The 17840-nt window shown below is 46.6% G+C and overlaps 1 protein-coding gene across 1 annotated transcript in view; it reads right to left on the reverse strand.

Annotated features, from left to right (window-relative positions):
- Positions 1-14123, reverse strand: part of Rpe65 (retinoid isomerohydrolase RPE65) — a 17028-nt gene extending 2905 nt beyond the window's left edge. Inside the window, exons 1-10 of the mRNA XM_010605241.1 lie at positions 14113-14123; positions 12507-12589; positions 10731-10881; positions 9123-9230; positions 8883-9024; positions 6993-7140; positions 5820-5901; positions 5457-5589; positions 5216-5355; positions 4434-4563 (exon numbers count right to left, since the gene is read on the reverse strand). Coding sequence (XP_010603543.1) covers positions 4434-4563; positions 5216-5355; positions 5457-5589; positions 5820-5901; positions 6993-7140; positions 8883-9024; positions 9123-9230; positions 10731-10881; positions 12507-12589; positions 14113-14123 — 1128 coding nt within the window. The remainder of the gene's footprint in view (positions 1-4433; positions 4564-5215; positions 5356-5456; positions 5590-5819; positions 5902-6992; positions 7141-8882; positions 9025-9122; positions 9231-10730; positions 10882-12506; positions 12590-14112) is intronic.
- Positions 14124-17840: the final 3717 nt, after the last annotated feature.

The following is a 17840-nucleotide window of genomic DNA, read 5'->3' on the forward strand; positions in this document are numbered from 1 at the left end:
ACACACACACACACACACACACACACACACACACACACACACACACACACACACACACACACACACACTAAGGTGTGTCGTGTACCATGAATGTGGGGAGAAAAATCAAGTAGAGGAGGGTAAGCGGAGTGAAATTTTATCAGCTGGTTTGTGTGGACCTCTTTGTCAAAGTGATATTTGAGAGGGGGAATTAATCAAAGCACCTAAGCACAGAGAACAAGGAGTGCAAGGCCAGACAGAGGAAGGAAGATGCTGAAGCATCAGAGACCACCCAACACCGTGAGCTGAAAAGAACACTGCTGAGAGCTCCTGGGGCCAGGCTGGGTGACGACCTGGGTGACAGGAAGCCTTGGAAGGATCTCAGCAGAGGAGGGCAGTGCTGTCATCATAAAAGAATCGCTCTGAACCAGAGCAAAGACCAGCAGCTCTGCTGAGTCCTCCCTTGCAATAGGGAGGCTGCAACAGTGGAGTCAGGGGCACCAGCGTGTCCTACAGTGGTTAAGACCAAGGAAAACAACGTTTGGCCAGTCTGGGGCACTGGAGCCGGTGAACCATGGGAGGGATTGTGAAGGGCATTTCCTGAGGGACAGGAGGGAAAGCAGGGGAGAGGTCAAGCATAGCACCACCAGATCTGACCTGAACAGTTAGCACCCGGTATTGGCCTGGGGTGTCGCGCAGGGGCAGAGCCCTTACTAGTGTTGCGAGACCCTGATTCCACCCCCCCACTGCCCCTAAAAGATGAGGGTTATTACAGGTGGGCTAAGGTTTTGGGGTGGGGAGAGGTGGGAAGTTCAGATCTTCTTCAGCTCAACATATCGACTGGCTTTCCAGTGGAGATGTAGAGTTGGTAGCAGGTTGTAAAGCCTGGCGTTTAGGGAAAAGTGGGAAAATTAATGTAGGTTACTTTACATTAGTCTTGGGAAGGGAACGAATGCATAAATGGACAACACCGGAAGCAAGGATGGGGCCACAGAAAGCAGGATTTTGCAGGAGCAGGATGTGAGTGATCCATTGAGAAAGGCAGGGAAGGGACGATGCCGGAGGGAGGGACGCGGTCTGGGTGGGAAGAGGATTATTCAGGGTCTGAGTGCAGGTGCTGGTGGGCGGCAGCCGTTGGCGGGAGTCTGCGGTTATTTCTGGTTTCCTTTGACGGAGAGGAACAGGAAGCAGAGACATCGTCCGCATCCGAGGGTGGAGGCGGGGCGGTGGGGTGGGAGGCGTTAAAAGTCAAGACAGGAGGGTGGGGAATATTTAACTAGCAAAGCGAGACAGCGAGTGAAGTCGGTAAATGTGGCAGCGAGTTTTTGGTACATTTAAAATCGGAACAACGCTCGACGCGACTGTGTTCCCGGCAATTCCACTCAGACTCTGAAGCACCAGCACAGGGTGGGTGGGTGGCGGAGCTTAACTAGTCTGTGGTTTGGACAAAGGAGTCTGCCAAAGTAGGAGGAAGGCAAAGGAAAGGAAGATCCACGCACGGTGAAGTCGCTACTGTCCACGCGGTGTTTCTTTGTCGCGCTGGGCATTGAACCCTGAGCGCCTCACCCGACAATGGCCATCATCCCTCAGCGCACCGAGTTCAAGTGGACGTGTGCCTGAAGTCACCAAGAATTCGGGGACAGGAATGGAACTGGGAGGAGAGAGGGACTGAGCCGGGAGGAAGGAAGCGGTGCTGAAGGATGGCCGCTGTGTGAGGGCAGGGCGCGCACGGAGGTGGCTCGGGTCAGCTGCAGTGATTCTGGAAGTGGAGGGCTTTTCAGGGGCAGTCGAGCAAAAACGGGGTGGAAGCAGTAAGAAAGAACAATGGCCTCTGTATCAGCTCCAGGCCCGGAACCCGGAACCCAGGGCCGAACCCTTGTGCAGAAGACCAACTTCCTCCCTGGAAACTGCTGTCAGAGGTTGGCGTCCTCAGGCACAAGGCAGAGTTTGGTTAAAGAAAGTAGAGGGGACAGTATGAGGTAACGATATGGGGGATTTTTCCGGTAATGAAGCAGGAGTTAAGAGTAAACGGGAAGATTTTCAGGGTAGGAAGGAACAGGAGGTGAGGAGCAAGCCAAAGTAGAGTTCGCAAAGTGAGCTCTCAGGACACTGGCGGCCCTGGGAAGGACGGTGTTATGTGCACGTTTACCTGTTTACCTAGGTGCTGAGTTACGTCAATTGTAAGTTGAATTATGTTACTATTTTATCTTGTTTGGGTTTAATACAAAAAATCTGTAACATTATGTTTTCCTCAAACAAACAAGCAAAAAATCCTAGATCTTTGTGTTTACTTCCTTTTGTTTGGGTTTGAACCAGATGCATTTTTCCTTTGACGTGGCGATCTCACCACTGGGAATCTGTCATACTGATAGAGCCACATATACATGAAAAAAACATAAGCACAAAGTTGTTTCTTGTGATGGTGTTTGTAACTAGCCGAAGATCAGAAACAATTCTGCTCAGCAGCAGTGAGGGCTTTGTTGACTAAGTGGGGTATGCTCACAAAAAGAATACTTTGCCCCTGGAAAAAGCAGTACACACTCTACAAAATGGTACTCAAAAATACTCAGTATATAACATTAAATGAAAAAAAAAAAAAGCAATCCATAAAATCTTGCTGTGGATACAGAAAGTTGATAGTGGATATGGAAAATTACAAGAGAACAAGAAATACGTAATTGTATATACGTATATGTTCATATTTGCACAAATTTACATTCTATTATTTATATTATTATATTTGCATAAAGAAGAATGTATTAGCCAAAGATGCACACAGGGATTGGAAGGAGGGATGGAAAGGGACTCATGGAGACAGTCCACTCCCTTGGAGATGACCGAACCTATGGCTGGCTTTGCCCTTTCCCACCTGACGATAGCTATGGCACAGCTGACCCCTAAAAATATGTCCACCCTGTTTTTCTAGTCCCTCTGGCCAATACCCATCGTCCTAGTGCTCCTAATGAACCAGCCTCAAAGATGCCTCGTGTTTCCACATTACATCTTGCTTTTTAAACTTGGCCTTGCCTTTATAAAAGCGCTTCTACCTCTGGGTAGAGCCTGATCTCAATCTCCCCTCCCTTTCTGATTCTTCTTAGGGCTTACAAGCTTGCTTAGGAGCTGTAGTATCTGGTTCTAGATTGGCCTTATTTTCCACTATATCGGATCGAAGCCTTTGGTTCGACGTTGTAGGTTCCATGTAGCTGCCTCAGCCTCAGCCCTTGTGCGGGTGGGGCGCACAGAGACCTAAGCGAGTACTGTGTTGGTTTTCAGTAAACTGGGGATACCACTAGAGGTCAAGGTGCAGTAACAGAATTAGGTGGCTGCAGGGAAGTTTAACCTTGACCTGCCAAGGTTTGGTCACTGCGCCAACAAGAGAAAAGACATACAGATGTACAAATATTTATATGTGAAAATCGTATTTTTTGTTTTGACCACACTGGACATTCTGGACAGTACTCTTATTATCTGAAAGGACAGTCACCGCATACGGGCAAGAAAAGGTACAATTAAAGAGACGACTGCGTGGGGCAGGGAAAGCAAAACCCCAGAAGAGCCGCTTTGGAGTTCAAACTGAGAGTACCGTGAGAAGCCAGTGTGGGAAGGGCTTTCCCCAAGCTGCCTTCTCTCGTGCAAGACCAGATCCACCCAGGAGCAGCACAACCCTTCTGTCTTCTAGTGTGTTCCTGTCGCAGAGGAAGATGGAACCCAAGCACCACAGCCGGAGGCCCCAGAACCTCATTTCAGGCTACTGTTTATTCTCCAGCCTCCTCACCTTCCCAAAGAATCACTTCTCCTCCTCTACCCCTGCCTACAGCACCCCACCTGCACCCCGACAGGACTGTGCAAGTCCCACCTGGCTTCTCTTCCAGGTCCGTGTTTTACAAGACTCTTGTGTACCTGCACGTATGAATACATCTGTGTGTCTCTTCTCTTGCTGGCAGTTTCAATCAGAAACTCTGACTCCCCTAAAACGGCCCAGTGCTGTGAATGCTTTTTGCCCTCTAGGATATTTTCAGGATTATAGAAAACTAAAATAATGGGCTGACTTCCCACCAAGGATACTTTTTGATGATTTGTTTCCCCCAAAGTTCCAACTATTTCTTAAGCATTTATATTATTAACATAAGATCCTAGGCACTGGGGGGCTGTGTGACTCAGGGAGAAAGTGTATTTTTAGGAGGATTTTGTAACTGAGAGAGCAGTAGACTTAGAATCATGGTGCCTAGTTCTCATCCTGGCCTGGCTGCTGTGGGCTTTTGCTAAGTTACATCGTTTTTCTGAGGTTTAGCTTCCTCGTTTTTAGGATGAGAGAAGTTTAATTAGTTTATTTTTAAAGTTCCTTCCAGCTCTGAAATTTGGAGACTTTATATAAGAACATGAAGCAAGAGAACAATTCATGTGAAAGGAGATACATTCTGGTTATATCTGACATCTGTGTGGCAAGAGCTTACCTTGTCAATATTCAGAGGAAGTACGTATCTCCTCACTTCGGGTTGAGGAGCTTTGCTGGCATTTTTTTTCACCTCTTCCCAGTTCTCACGTAAATTGGCTAAATATAAGTAATTATAAACAAATTCAAATCTGCAGAAACAGGAAACCAAGCACAAACACAATTACACATAATTTTAGGGAGATGATTCATGACTTTCAAAATCATGTGTTCTTTATTGCACAGTCCAGACTGGCTAAAACACAGGTGTATTACAATTATTTCCTATAGCTCATGATGGACAAAAAATAAAAAATACACCCAGCCTCGTGGGTGTATTTAAACAACAGCAGCTGTAGATACTTTCTGTGCTGCATTTCCGTCACCACCACCATGTTTGTGTCTAGAAGAGCTATTTTTTTCTTTTTTTTTTCTTTTTTAGTGAGTTGGCTAGTCCGGAAAACACATCCTTCGTTCTCCCAGTCCCAGAGTGAGCAGTGTTCTTGACCCCCCTAGAGATCTCACAGGGTGAAGTCAAGTTTAAGTTCACTTCTCAGGCACAGAATCCTTCACTTTCAAGTCTGGTTCATGGACCCAGTTGGTTTGCCATCATTCGCCTTAGTTTGGATGCTCAGTTTGTGCTTCTGATTACCTATACTCTCTACTGCTTTTCCGATTACATGTTTTGATTCTTGCTTTATTAGATGCAAGTCAGTTAAATATTGAGGGCGGCATCTCCACAGACGCCTCCTAATTTCCTGAGGCACCTGGAGACAGGACACTTGTCCTACTGCTCATTCTTACCCTTTCCAGCAGCAGAGGTCCACAATCAGGAATTCTCGGTCTTCGTAGGTGTTGATATGATGGAAGAGGTTGAAAGGAGAGGCCCTGTATTTATTATTGAGGTACTTTCTCCTTTTTTTGTCAGCGACATGAAGCCAAACCTTGAAAAGTAAAATATTTCGATGCATTTGGAAGGGGGGAAATTGTACATGTATGAAACACTCCCTCAAAGTCGCAAACTTGACAGACCTGCCCGACTCACCCCCATGGTTTCATTGGACTCGAAGCAGTCCATGTAGCTGGCCCCCCACAGACTCCATGAGGACAGGAACTTGAACAGGTTGATTTTGACCGGTGTCTCCACAAAAACGATGTAGTTGGGAGTCAGACCAAAGCTGTTCAGAAACACAAATGGGCTTGTGAATGGAAGGAGGTGATTCTCAAACTACAAAGAAATATGAATACATAAAAGTATATGAAATCAGCAGTGCCTACATGAAATGAATTATGCTTAAATTTAGATTTCTACAAGAAAACGTCATGATCAGGAGTGGTATCAAAGGGAGGCAAAGCAGATCTTTATCCCCCGGTTTTGCGGGTAATTCACAGCAGGCCTTCTAGTTACCTATGCACATAAGACGGCTTGAACCGGTCACTGCAGGGGAACTGTACAACAATCTCTGCTTTGCCTATTGGGTCTTCCTTGTCTGAAATAAAGTGGTTTTAAAAGGCTCTAAAGATCCTCTCACTTTTTAAATACAAGCAAAGAATTACATTTTCAGACATTTACATTTTCATTTTCTTGGCCACTGGCCAAGCCTAGTGAAACTTCATGCAAAGCTGTAGTCACCTAGGAAAATCCAAACAGTGGCAGATTTTGCAAAGTGCACTCCAGCAAGAGGGCTGCATCTTGCAACAGACGGAGAGGGGTTTTAAGTCAGAAGAGTAAGGCAAGACTCTAGTAGGTCACCGCCTTTGTACAGACTCCTAAGATGCTCCAGAGCACGGGAGAGGTGGGTTTATGCCAACTGCCATCTATAATAATTCTTAGGCACATCAAAGTTCATTCACTACTAACTCAGTGGTGTGCATCGAAAAGTCACATGAATAACTTTCTAAAATACTGATTGTGGCACCCGCTCTCAGAAGATCTCATTCTGTCAGCTTGAGATGGGCCAAGGTTTCTCTTTAACAGGCTCCCTAGTAATGCTGCTCATGCAAGCTCTAAGACTCAAGAACTACAGTTGAACATTCATGGAACAAAAATCCATATGAAATCAAATAATCCCATCATCACAATGGTTGTCAGGGACCTAGCAACGAATGTAAGATGAATGGAGAATTCTTGCACACTGCCCATTCTGTTTTAATATATTTTCTTCTAGACTTGTTTATAGACTTGTTTATTATCTTGGGAATTAAAGTAGCACACTTTCGTATATACATATGTTTGCCATTACACATGTTTATTTAATTTTGCTTGGAACATGAATAAGTGCTCAATAAAAATTTGTTGGATTCAAATCTAAGTTGTAGATGAATAAATCCACGTTACACTGGATCATGAAACATGTAGAATTGAGCTTGCCTACTTCCTTTCTGTATTTTCAAATGGTGCTCGCAGGTTGTGGTGCCCTGGGCACTAGTCCTCCAGCAGGCAGGAGACCTCTGTGACAGTCAAAGGGTAATTTAACTACCTCTGTAATACTTTTATCTGGCATCTGTATTTCCAGTAAACTTTTCCATCATTTGGATGCTTCATACATGTATTCAGCAGAGGAAAGATGAGTACACTCACCTGCTCGCAGTGGAGGGATCTTGATAACGTTATAGGCAATGGAAAAATTTTTCCCAAAGCAGTTGCCAATGTTGTAAACGGTCCCATCACTTTCTATGTGGGGGTGAGCGGTGGCTCCATTGACTGAGACATAGTCGCAAAGATCCACCTGCAGAGGGACAGAGAAGGTCATCGGTGTTAAGAGGAAGAAGGCTACACTTGTCCTGGGTCTGCCCGCCCCTACCCCTGTGCTTTCACATATGTGTGCGCTGTCTTTCTTTCCGTCTCCCTGGATGCTGCCCCCTTTCAGGTTTGCCCGAAGCCCATCTTCCACGCAGAGCTCTCTCTGAGCCCCACAATGACTCCACAGGTGTCCGGAGTCTGGAATCTGCGACTGAGCTCTTCATTTGCTGAGTACTGTATGCACCTCTGGTCAGCTTCTTTCTCATGTACAAGCTGATCTCAAAGGATTATAAATTTGAGCCATGGGATTTCTTTTTATTGTACCATTTTGAATTACATGAAATTGTTGGCGTGCAGTCTTTTTAGATGTACAAAGATGACAATTTGGCATGGGGCAACCTAGATAGCAAGCCCAGGGTCTTGCTTATGGTAGTGTTCAGTTAGAACTAAAAGGCAACTCAGTATTCCTTTTATTGCCCTCCACTGGGAGATCTGGAAATGCTCGAGGTACTTTGGGTTTGTGCAATGATTGGGGATCTGACTGGCATTTAGTGGGTGGGATCGGGGACCTCAGAACTCTGCAGTTTGTGCAGCAGCCTCTACAATATGTCTCAGGCCTCCAACGGGAAGTACTGCATTATCTTGGTTTCCATGGACACAGCCTTTATTTCCCTCCTCTGCCCTGGTCACATTACCCATTCCATTTGGATGTGTTTTCACTAAATTCCCTAAAGTTGTACTTCCTTCTTTTTTTTTTTTTCTGCACCAAGGGATTGAACTCAGGACCTTGTGCTTACAAGGCAGGTGTGGTACCACTGAGCTAAGTCCCCAGCCCTGTATTTTCCTTTAAATTCCAGCTCAAATGCAGGACCTTTGAAAAGTCCCCGATCTACCCAACTCTTATTCCCAACTACTGTTAGATGTTATTTCTTCCTTGTATCTTCTCAGAAGGTTTTCCTTCTATCAAAAGACTCATCAAATTCCTTATCCTGTTATAGTTAACCTGTGTACCTGTTTGATTTCCCTTTTTCCCTGTATACCTGTGCTATGCATGTATTAAGTTTCCTAGAGGTAAGAACAATGCCTTGCAAGTAGGTGTCAATAAATACTGGTTGAAATTGTGGGCCTATTTTAAATCACACTGCACTAAAATCCCCCAATATCTCACTCAAATCTGTCACTTACTAATGTAGTTGACATTTTGTTCTATGGTATTTCATTTAAGATGTAGCTTTATATCTAATGAGAAATGTCCACAAGAAGGATAAGTTGTTGCAATATATTTGCCTAGAATCATGAACAGCAGGGTTTTCAACATCAATAGCTAGAATTTAAAAAATACTCTATATGTAACAAGTCCATAATAGGCTGTAAAAGTGCTGAAGGTTAGTGACCATGTTCTCTTAGTCATTGATGAATTCCTAACCTCTGGCAGAAGTTCTGGTGCATGGAAAGCACTCAGTATGCGGGTGAGTGAGTGAAGGAATGAACAAATGAACGCATTGGTCATTGTACAATGTTTCCCTGAAATCCACATAAGTGTTTAAATTTTCATACATGAAGAATTGAAGCCACTCCTCTGTTGCATAGTTAGCAGTTGTGCTGACAACACAAACATGGGAAACTTACTCTGGTTCTCCTGTTCTTTTCATCAGATTGCACAACTGATTCAATTCTAAGTTCCAAATTCAAAACCCTGAGCAACGTCACCTGAGCACAGTCTCCTACCCGCTTGATGGTCTCCAAGGTCTCCGGGTGAACCCTGGTAAGGAAGTTGGTCTCCGTGCAGGCATAGTAATCTTCCCCCACTGGGTAGATATTCACAAGGGCATTGTCAGTAACCTCCACTCCTCGAAAGTACGAAAAGAACCTACAGAAGCAAACACAGTTTTCTGTTCAGAAACTTTCAAGCCACCTGGAAAAAAAGGGATAATGTAAAATGTCTTTATTAAGTTTTGTTTCAGTGACCTGGAAAATATATTCTTGCAGGGGTCTGGGTAAGCACAGGTACCGAATTCGGTCACGACAATCCTTTTCTCAGTCATGGCTCGGATGTAAGCATCAGTGCGGAGGAACCTGAGGGGCAGGAGACGTGGGAAAAACTTTCACCAGCTGCAGCCACCACTGCCATCCAGGGGGTGCACACTGTGGTCATTTAACCAGCACTTGGAGAGAGAAGCGTGGCCGAGGGGGGAAGAGGCAACATGCCGAGCTTAGATTTAGTCTTCTAAGTCTGGCCGTGACAGGAGATCAAGGTGTAGGGAGGGGCAAGCTGGGTTAGAACCCACATTGGCCAGGTTGGACAGAGTGAACTTTCCGTGTCACACCCTGCAGCCCGACCAGAAGTTCGCAAAGGAGGCCTCTAGCTCCCTGGACCTGGCCTGGCAGCCTGTGCGGTGGGGAAACGTAGGATGTGGTGTGCCTAATCATATTCCTTTTAATATCTTCCCATTCTTTGCCCTATTTTTTGTTTTTGTTTTGGTACCGGGAATTGAACTCTGGTCCTTGAGCTTGCGAGGCAGGTGGCGGCACCCCTGAGATACAACCTGAGCCCCATCATCTCCCCATTCTTATGTTTTCCTTCCGACTTAGCGTTTACTTTGCTAGGCTTTTAAATCTAGTTGTTCTTGACCTCAGTCTCTTGGGCTAGCAGATCCCAGACTTGCTGGAGAGTATGCCTAGGATTTCTCATGTGAAGAGATAATTAAAATTGGAGCTGCACTTTTATAAAGAGGAATGAGAACTTCAGAAGGCGCACGAAAGCTTTAGCTGAACTCCAACATTTGCTCCCATAGCTAAATTTTTGTTTGCCATGATCTGTTTTTCTTTTCTCAGTCCAAATTATCCTATGTCAAGTCTGCATTTATTCTTCCTTTTGATCTCTCTTCAAAAATCTCTGAAATTTCTAGTGATCCACAGAGCCACGAACAGGTCTGAATATTGAAACAGAAGACAAAGTGTGCATTGTGGAATTCCAGGGGCTTCTTGGGGCGATGGTTTAGACTTCAAGCCTCTTAGTGATAACCTTTTACTTGAGGAGAGCTTCTTTTTTTCTGCTACCTTTATAACATACGTGGTCGCTTCCCTGCTTTGTGGCACCCCTCTTTCTTTCCTGTTCCTTTCTGATTATAAAATGGGAAAAGAATCTAGAGCGCTGGTGGTCTCATAATAACAACACCATAACAACTTCTGTCACTACTCAGCGCTTCCCGTGTCCTGGACACTGGACCCTTGTTTAATCCCGGTAATGAACACATCCCATAGGTTCTCTTATTTCTCCCACTTTGCGGTGCCAGTCCCCAGGAGAGAGGACAGCATCTTGCCAGAGGTCACCGAGTGAGGCAAGTGTGTCTGGGGGACAGACATGAAGCCAGGAATGCTGGACCCCAGGGTCCTGGTCCTTAGCTTCTTCATGAACTCACGGGGCTCTCAGTGTCTCTGCAGACACATCAGCCCCAGCAGACTGTGAGAAGGAAGTGGGTTTAGGGATCTCATCCAGGGCTCAGGAGCTAAAAGGCACAAGGGAGGGGAGCTGGGCTGGGCCCCGTTCTGGGGGGTGGGACGGGTGCCCCTTACCGTCTGTAGTAGGTGACGTGGCCTTCTTTGAAGTCAAACTTGTGCAGAAGAGCCTGCCCATCAAACAGGTGGTAGAAAGGCTCAGATCCTACTTCGAATAGTCCTGGTCCACATCGGAGGAGGCTGCCACTGAGCCAGAGGGGGATCCTGCCTGAGAGGAGGTGACACACGGACACAGTTTCATACCCCTGCCCTGGGCTGGCCTCCTTCCTGTAAACTTAAGCCTGCAGCGACTTCCATTCCCAGCTCTCACGCCCCACAGCGTCCAGCACTAGGAGACCGGTGTGGGGAAGTGCAGCAGCGCTCTAGGGCCGGGATAATGGGCTGGAAGGGGCGAGGACAAAGCACTTGTGCTGAGTGTGAGTCTCCACCTAAGTGCCTTCCTCACATGTCAATCCATATGCCCTCTTGCCAACTCAGTCTTAAAATTTTTGATGTACTTTGGTGGGTTGAAGGACAGAGGGGTGGATTAGAAGACGAGATCAAGGCATTCTTAAAAGATGTGTCCACAGAGAAACCATTTTAAATTGAAAAACAAAACAACAACAACAAAAAAAACCAGGAACATCACCTTTTAAAAATCCAGAGCTTCGCCCTCAGGTGTGAATCAGCCTGCAGATGACAGCCAGCCTGCTGCAGGAGCAGGGTACGGGCAGGGATGGGTTCAGGCGCCATGTGTTAGCTGGGCCTTGTTTCCTCCTTTACAGGAAGAGGGGTAACTGGGGTGGTCTGCAAGGACTCAGTGTTTAAAGTGAGGTTTGCTCAACCCCTATTGGGTATTTTTGATTTTTTTTTTGTACTGGGAATCCACCTCGGGTCCTTGTGCTTTTGAGGCAGGCAGAGGAAACACTGAGCTACATCCCCCAGCCCCTACTAGGTATTTTTATTTTAAACAAAGTGGATTACTTTCTGTGGTCAATTTCAGCAGCTGCTGGATATGGGATAAAATCTTGAAGGCATGGCTTGATGAAAAGCCCAATGTTTTGAGTTGTGATCAATAACACCTAGATGTCTAGCATCAGAATCTAGTAGCTGAGAATAGTTGAGGAAGAGCATTCCCTTCTTCCCTTCTATTTTAGGAAACAGGAGGGCAGGAGGACAGAGACCTGCCCAGGTGTTGACTCTTCTCATAGCCCCACGCTGGGCCAAGTGTGGCCAGTGATGGCGCCTGTACCGGGGGCAGTGCTGACAGAAACTGCCGTGTACCGATCCATCACTCTGTGTCCAGTACTGGGTGAGTCGTTCCATTCACACTACCTCATTTAATCTCCACAACATCCTCATGCAGTAAATTATTTGGGGGGAAGGGTACGCTATTGAGGTTCAGAAAGTTTAAGAAATTTATAGAATCCATGGATGGGGTAATAAAAGAATGGGGACTATGCCCACATCTACCTGTGTCCAGAACCAGCCCTTTACCAGTTTAATGAGCATGAAAAGCACCACTCTTTAATGTAATACCCCGGAAGCTGTCACCAGGCCCTCCTTATGCAGACCTTGGGGAAGGACATTTCTGACATCGACTGTGTTGGGCTCTGAGCGGGGTACTGTGGGTTTGGAGATGACAAAGATGTAATCCTGTGGTAAGGAGTCCCAGGTAGGCGGTGTTTACCCGCACTGCAGAAGGGAAGTAAAGTAAATGAGAAGAAATGGGTTTCTGGGAGGAAAATCTGGAGCCTCCAGATTCTGCTCTCTGTAGCCCGGAGCTGTACTGAGAGGCCGATGAGTAGAGAGAGACCGCGGCCCTGGCACAAAGGAGGACAGCACGAGACCCACCTGTCACGTGGGCCGTGAGTGGCGAGGACAGTTCCTCCACGGTTTCGAACAGTTTCCTGTATCCACTAGCGGGGTGCTCAACTCTGAAATGGGGTGACGAGGAAGAAGCCATGGTGATGCTCGGAGATGGGAAGAGGACCAGGAGCTGCGCTCCAGAGAGAAGGTGCTGCTGGCTGAGCCAAAGCACCACTGCCTGTCTGACCTCCGCCAGAAAGCACGCGGGGTGGGGCAGAGATGTGCCCAGCACAGGGGGGCCGGCTCTGTCCATCTGTCCTTCCGTATCACAGGCATTGGACTTTCTCCTACCATCTGCGGTCACAGCAGACTTAGTCCTACCCTCTTTGATTTCTGGGGACAGATCAGGCAATCTTGCCCTATCCCTTCTGTTCCTAAACTCCGACCCCACACAAGGTGCTCTCCAAGGAGTCTCCTGCCTGACGGACACTCATTGCCTTTCTTGTCTCGTGCAGAGAGCCATACAGATTGGGAGACCGTAGCACTCAGGGTCAGGTATGTCTGTTTGTTGGCAGCCATACCCTTCCCTCTTGTCTTCCATCGTCCCATTCTCTGCTCATCCCCAAGAGCCATGCGCTTCTGAAAAAACAGATCAGGAGCTTCAGGTTCTACATATGTGCCCCCTCCCCCTCCCCCAAAACAGAGGAAAAGAGAAAATATACTCATAGGAGATATCTCCAGATGCTCTCCGAAAGTCTCAGGTGTTCAGAAGTAGTACTTTTGGAAGTTTATTAAATAATGATGGCCCTATTCAGATTAATTCACTGAGCCTATGCAGTAGCTGTCTCTGCTGTTAGCAAGTAGGGTCTGTTGGACCTGCATCACTGGGAATGTGACTTGAAGGAAATATTCTTGTCCCTGGCTTTCTCTTTCTCCCTCTCCCTCTCGCTCTCCCTCTCCCTCTCCTTCCTTCCTTTCCCCTCTCTCTCTCCATTTCTTTATCTCTGTTTCTTTATTTATTTGGAGACAGGTCTGCCTACATGGTTCAGGATGGCCTTGAACTCACTGTGTAGTCCAGGCCGGCCTTGGATTTGTGGCAATCCTCCTGCCTCAGTCTCCAAAGTGCTGCAATTACAGGTGTGCACCACCATAGCCCGTGCTGTTTTGCTTACTTCTTCCACTTTATTACTTCTTAGAGTGGGAGCTCGGATCACACTTCCCAATTATAATAATCTTTCATTAAGCACTTCTGCACCACACACCAGGAAACGAACCTTGCGTGGCCTTAGCTAATTTAAATCTCTTAACAATGCATTGGGGCCAGTACTATTATAGCCCCACTGTATACATGGAAAATTCTTTACAAAGTGGTTTTCCCAGCATCGCACAGCTAGGAAGTGACCAGGAGAGAAGTGGAGCCGGGATGGCCTGATGGCTCAGTGCTCACGATGCTCCCGGGTCCCTCCTGAGGACCTGCCCACAGCCTGCCACACAGCCCTGCCCCTCAGTTAGACCTGTTCTATTCACTGACTTCAATATGCAGAGAAATTCCTCCATCCAGACCCCAGGGCTTCCCTAAACCCCGAGGATCAGGCCTTCTGTGCCTCTGTCTAATGCTGGCTGAGGGCCTCTGAACCTCCCTGGCACTTACTGGACAGACATTCTTCAGCAGAGGAGGAGAGTTCTGGCGACAGCTCCGGGTGGTGCAGGAGGAGGTCTTCAGCAGGCTTTTGTAGCCCTCTAGGTCCACTCTCCTCCAGGAGCAGGGCTGGGGAGGAGAACAGAGGGGCTTTGAGTTCAGGCCTCCCCCACCCCCATGCGGGAGCATTAGCTGGTCTTGTGTTTCCACAGCCCTCTGGCTGCTTTCCAGAGACCTGGATCCTTCTTGCAGAGAGCGCATGATGAGGGTGGCGGAGCCGTCACCCAGGAACCGGGACGTTCCTGCACCCTGTCACCCATCCACCTGTTCTCTTGCAATCTGTGACACATCACCTGGACCGGGTACGTCCTGGTCTCCACAAGTCCTGTGACTGCCGGGGAGACAGGAGACTGACCAGTGCTCCCTCCTTACAGCTCCTGAGCACTGCTCTGGACGCTATGCTCTTCCTAGTGCGGCCTCCTCAGTCCCTGGAAAAGTGGCATTAGTTACAGACCAGGCCAGTTGTGACTTCTACATTTTTGGTTTTTTTAAAGAAACCAAATGGTTTTAAGTCCAATAGGTAGTTAGGATCACTTATTCTAGAGCTGTTCTTCAATAAAACTGTGCAGCAGAGGGTCTGAGCGCTCCCCAGGCAGTGGCAGGATCTTCTCTCCTAGCTGGCCGGTTGAGGGCTCCTGCCTGAGCCTGTGATAAAATGTTTGCATTTAAACACTTACCTTGTACTTGTTCCCACCGCTTGTGTGGGGCGCCAGCCCCAGGCCTGCTGTGTGGCTGGCCTCACCCTCCCAGCTGGGTCTGACCTAGGTCTGAGCTGGCCGATTACAGGATTTGAGGGGCACAGGGCCACTGTCAGCTTCTCAGAGCTGTGTCTTCAGCTCCCCGACACATGGTCAGAGGCCTTCGTCCTTTAAGGAAGGTCTGACCCTGTCCCTTCCTTGCTGAGACCCCTTCACAGGTTTGTGTACCTCATGGTGGAGTCCAAGGGCCGGAGCACAGCTGTCAGACCTCCCCACCCCGACCCAGCCTGCCGCTCGGGCTGAGGAGGCCGCTGTCTAGAGTGCCCCAGCTGCACCAAGCCATTCATTGATGTCCAGGGATGCCTGCTGCTTTGGCCTCCCTTTCTTCACCCCGAGCTGGGACAACCTCTCATCCCGTGTGCATCTGCCACGTGTCCTGCTTCTGTTACACCCTGATAAAAGTCTGTCTTCCCATGATGCCTTAGGAATGACGCCATTTTGCTTTTTCTGAAACTCACGTATATTTTGTGTGAATAATATGTTATTGCATGTCTGTCTTCCACTTTATAGTGAGAAGAGCTTCTTGCTTGTTGTACAGAAACCCCAGCACAATGTTATTTGGTAAACTCTCCAATACCTGTCAGGATGGAAACGGCTCTCACTCCAGCTGTTCCTTCAGGGAAACCCTAGCAGGCTAGCAAAAGCCCCCTGCTCACTTGGTGAAACTCACATACAGGGCAGGTGTAAGGCAACTTTCTCTGCCCCTTCTCTCTCACCACCACCAGAATGTGATCTCTCTTAGCATCATTCAGAAATATCATGGGGAAGAGGCTATAGGCAGCCCTGATCATGGATGCTCGCTCCGTCTTCTCCTCTAGTAGACACTGGGTAGCCTCTTCCTGGAGGGTCCCAGCCTTCATTCACAGAATTCCTGTCGGCTTCCACATAGCTCAGTGAGTTTATCTGTGGTCTCTGCTGCAATGTTTTGACATCTATTATCTTTTAAAAAGGGGGAATCTGACAGTAGACTTACTCCAACACGTTGGCGACGTCATGATTAGGCCATGGGCACAAGAACTTAAAACTTGTTTATTGAATAGAGAGTAGCGGGTGAGTTGCCTTAATTCACTAAGCAAGCAAGAATAATAATTAAGTTAAAATTTCTTTTATCAATGACTAAGGATTTGGCTTAATTTTTCTAAAGAATTTGAAATATTTTACTTAAAATCTAGATTATGCTCTGATTTTGTTTAATCCACCTCAATTTACAGCCCTGAAAAAGCATGAAAGAGGATTATGGGTCAGCTCTATTGGATTAGTGGTGGCTCAACTACTAAAGGTCCACAGTGTTTCTGTGAATTCTCAGGCCCAGCCAATGGTGCCCAAGGTAAGAAGAGTGGGTGGCTGGTGTCCTCCAGAACGGAAAGTCTTTGGGCAAAATAGCTGGCTCATTAGAAACCAGAATGCCGAATGTGGATTTAAGCCACCTAACCTCTCTCTGCAGGTATCAGACAAAGAGCTACTCTGATAGCATTAGGTGCCGGGGAGCTGCTGATCCCACTGTTGGCATTATTAGATTGCTTAGTGGGTAAGAGGCTCAGACAATGAAAGAATCAGTTTCCTAACAGAACAGAGTTGTCAATACATTGGATAAATGACCACACTTACCTTGTTCTGTCCACTAGAAAGCATCTATGGTCTGTTTTCATGTTTCTTCCAGAAGTCTTTCAGGTTTTGCTAGCTTCTTTGAGCCCCACAGCCTGGAAACCTTTCATGGTTTTGTGATGGGTCAATTGGATGACTTCCATGGTTAGTGACCAGTGTTCTTTCTCGGCTTCTGTGTAGTGTTGGAGCCCTATTGCTTCATTTTGCTTTAAGCAAGAGGGTAAATATGGTGTTCTTCACTCAGTCATTGTTGGAAGCTGAAGTTCACCAGTTGATAAGAATTTGTTTTAAACAATTTTACAGATATGTCTGAGCTTCATATAAAATAGTTTGGGAAGGGTGGGTATCTTCAATCTTTGACTGTGGGAAAATAAGGTTAGAGTTTCATGACTTGAAGTTGGTGGGAATGACAGTGGGAGCAGAAGTTTGATGATGTAGGAGGCAGGAAACCTGATGACTGTTTGACTTATAAGCTACAAATAATGTCTATAAAATGAAGCCTCTCCAGCAAGCTTCATCCTAGTGGAGAGGCAGGCAACAGAATCAATCACATAAACAAAAAACAAAACAGAAAACATTTGGTAAATACTACACCACAACTTTATGGTTTCCTTGCTATGGCACTTGACACATTCTCAGGTATAATTGAAAAATATGGTCAATATTTTGTTTTAAAAGTTCAGTACAATGAAAGACCAATTGCTGTTAATCTCCCTCAGAAATCCTCCCCCTTACTTCAACACACTCAACCCAGCATTCTTGTCAAGTTTTTGCAGCAGCTCTAGAGTCCTCTCTTCTCAGCGTCTTTAGTTGTGCTGTCCTGACTGCCTCAATGTCCTGATTTGATTCAAAATGTTTCCTTTTTGTGGTCATTTTGACTTTGGGAAAGAGCTAGAAGTCACACAGTGAAGAATAATTTGGGTGAAGGACATGGTGTTATGTTTTCATGAACCTGCCTTTCTCTTGCATAGCACTCAGCAGCAGCATTCACTAAAGTTTTTATCAGACCTCGTAGACCTTCATGAAAGAGGACTCCAGACCTGCTACGGAAAGTGGCAATAATGGTGGGGTAAGTGAAGTAAAGGGGAATATTTTGAAGGGGATCATTGGCAATATGTCTTTCACCTTATATACATTCATCTTCTATTTTGATCACACCATGCAAAATTGATGATTGCTTCAGCTCTTTCTTTAACCTGTCTGTGAACTTTTCTAGGACCAGGACTAGGGTGCATTATTTGGTCTTTCATTCCCATTGTCTAACATAATACAAAATATGTAGTAGATATTGGTGTAAAAATAAATGAATGGGTGAAT

This window comes from Fukomys damarensis, unplaced genomic scaffold (assembly GCF_012274545.1).
Source record: "Fukomys damarensis isolate Sample0158 unplaced genomic scaffold, DMR_v1.0_HiC HiC_scaffold_33, whole genome shotgun sequence".
NCBI lineage: Eukaryota > Metazoa > Chordata > Mammalia > Rodentia > Bathyergidae > Fukomys > Fukomys damarensis.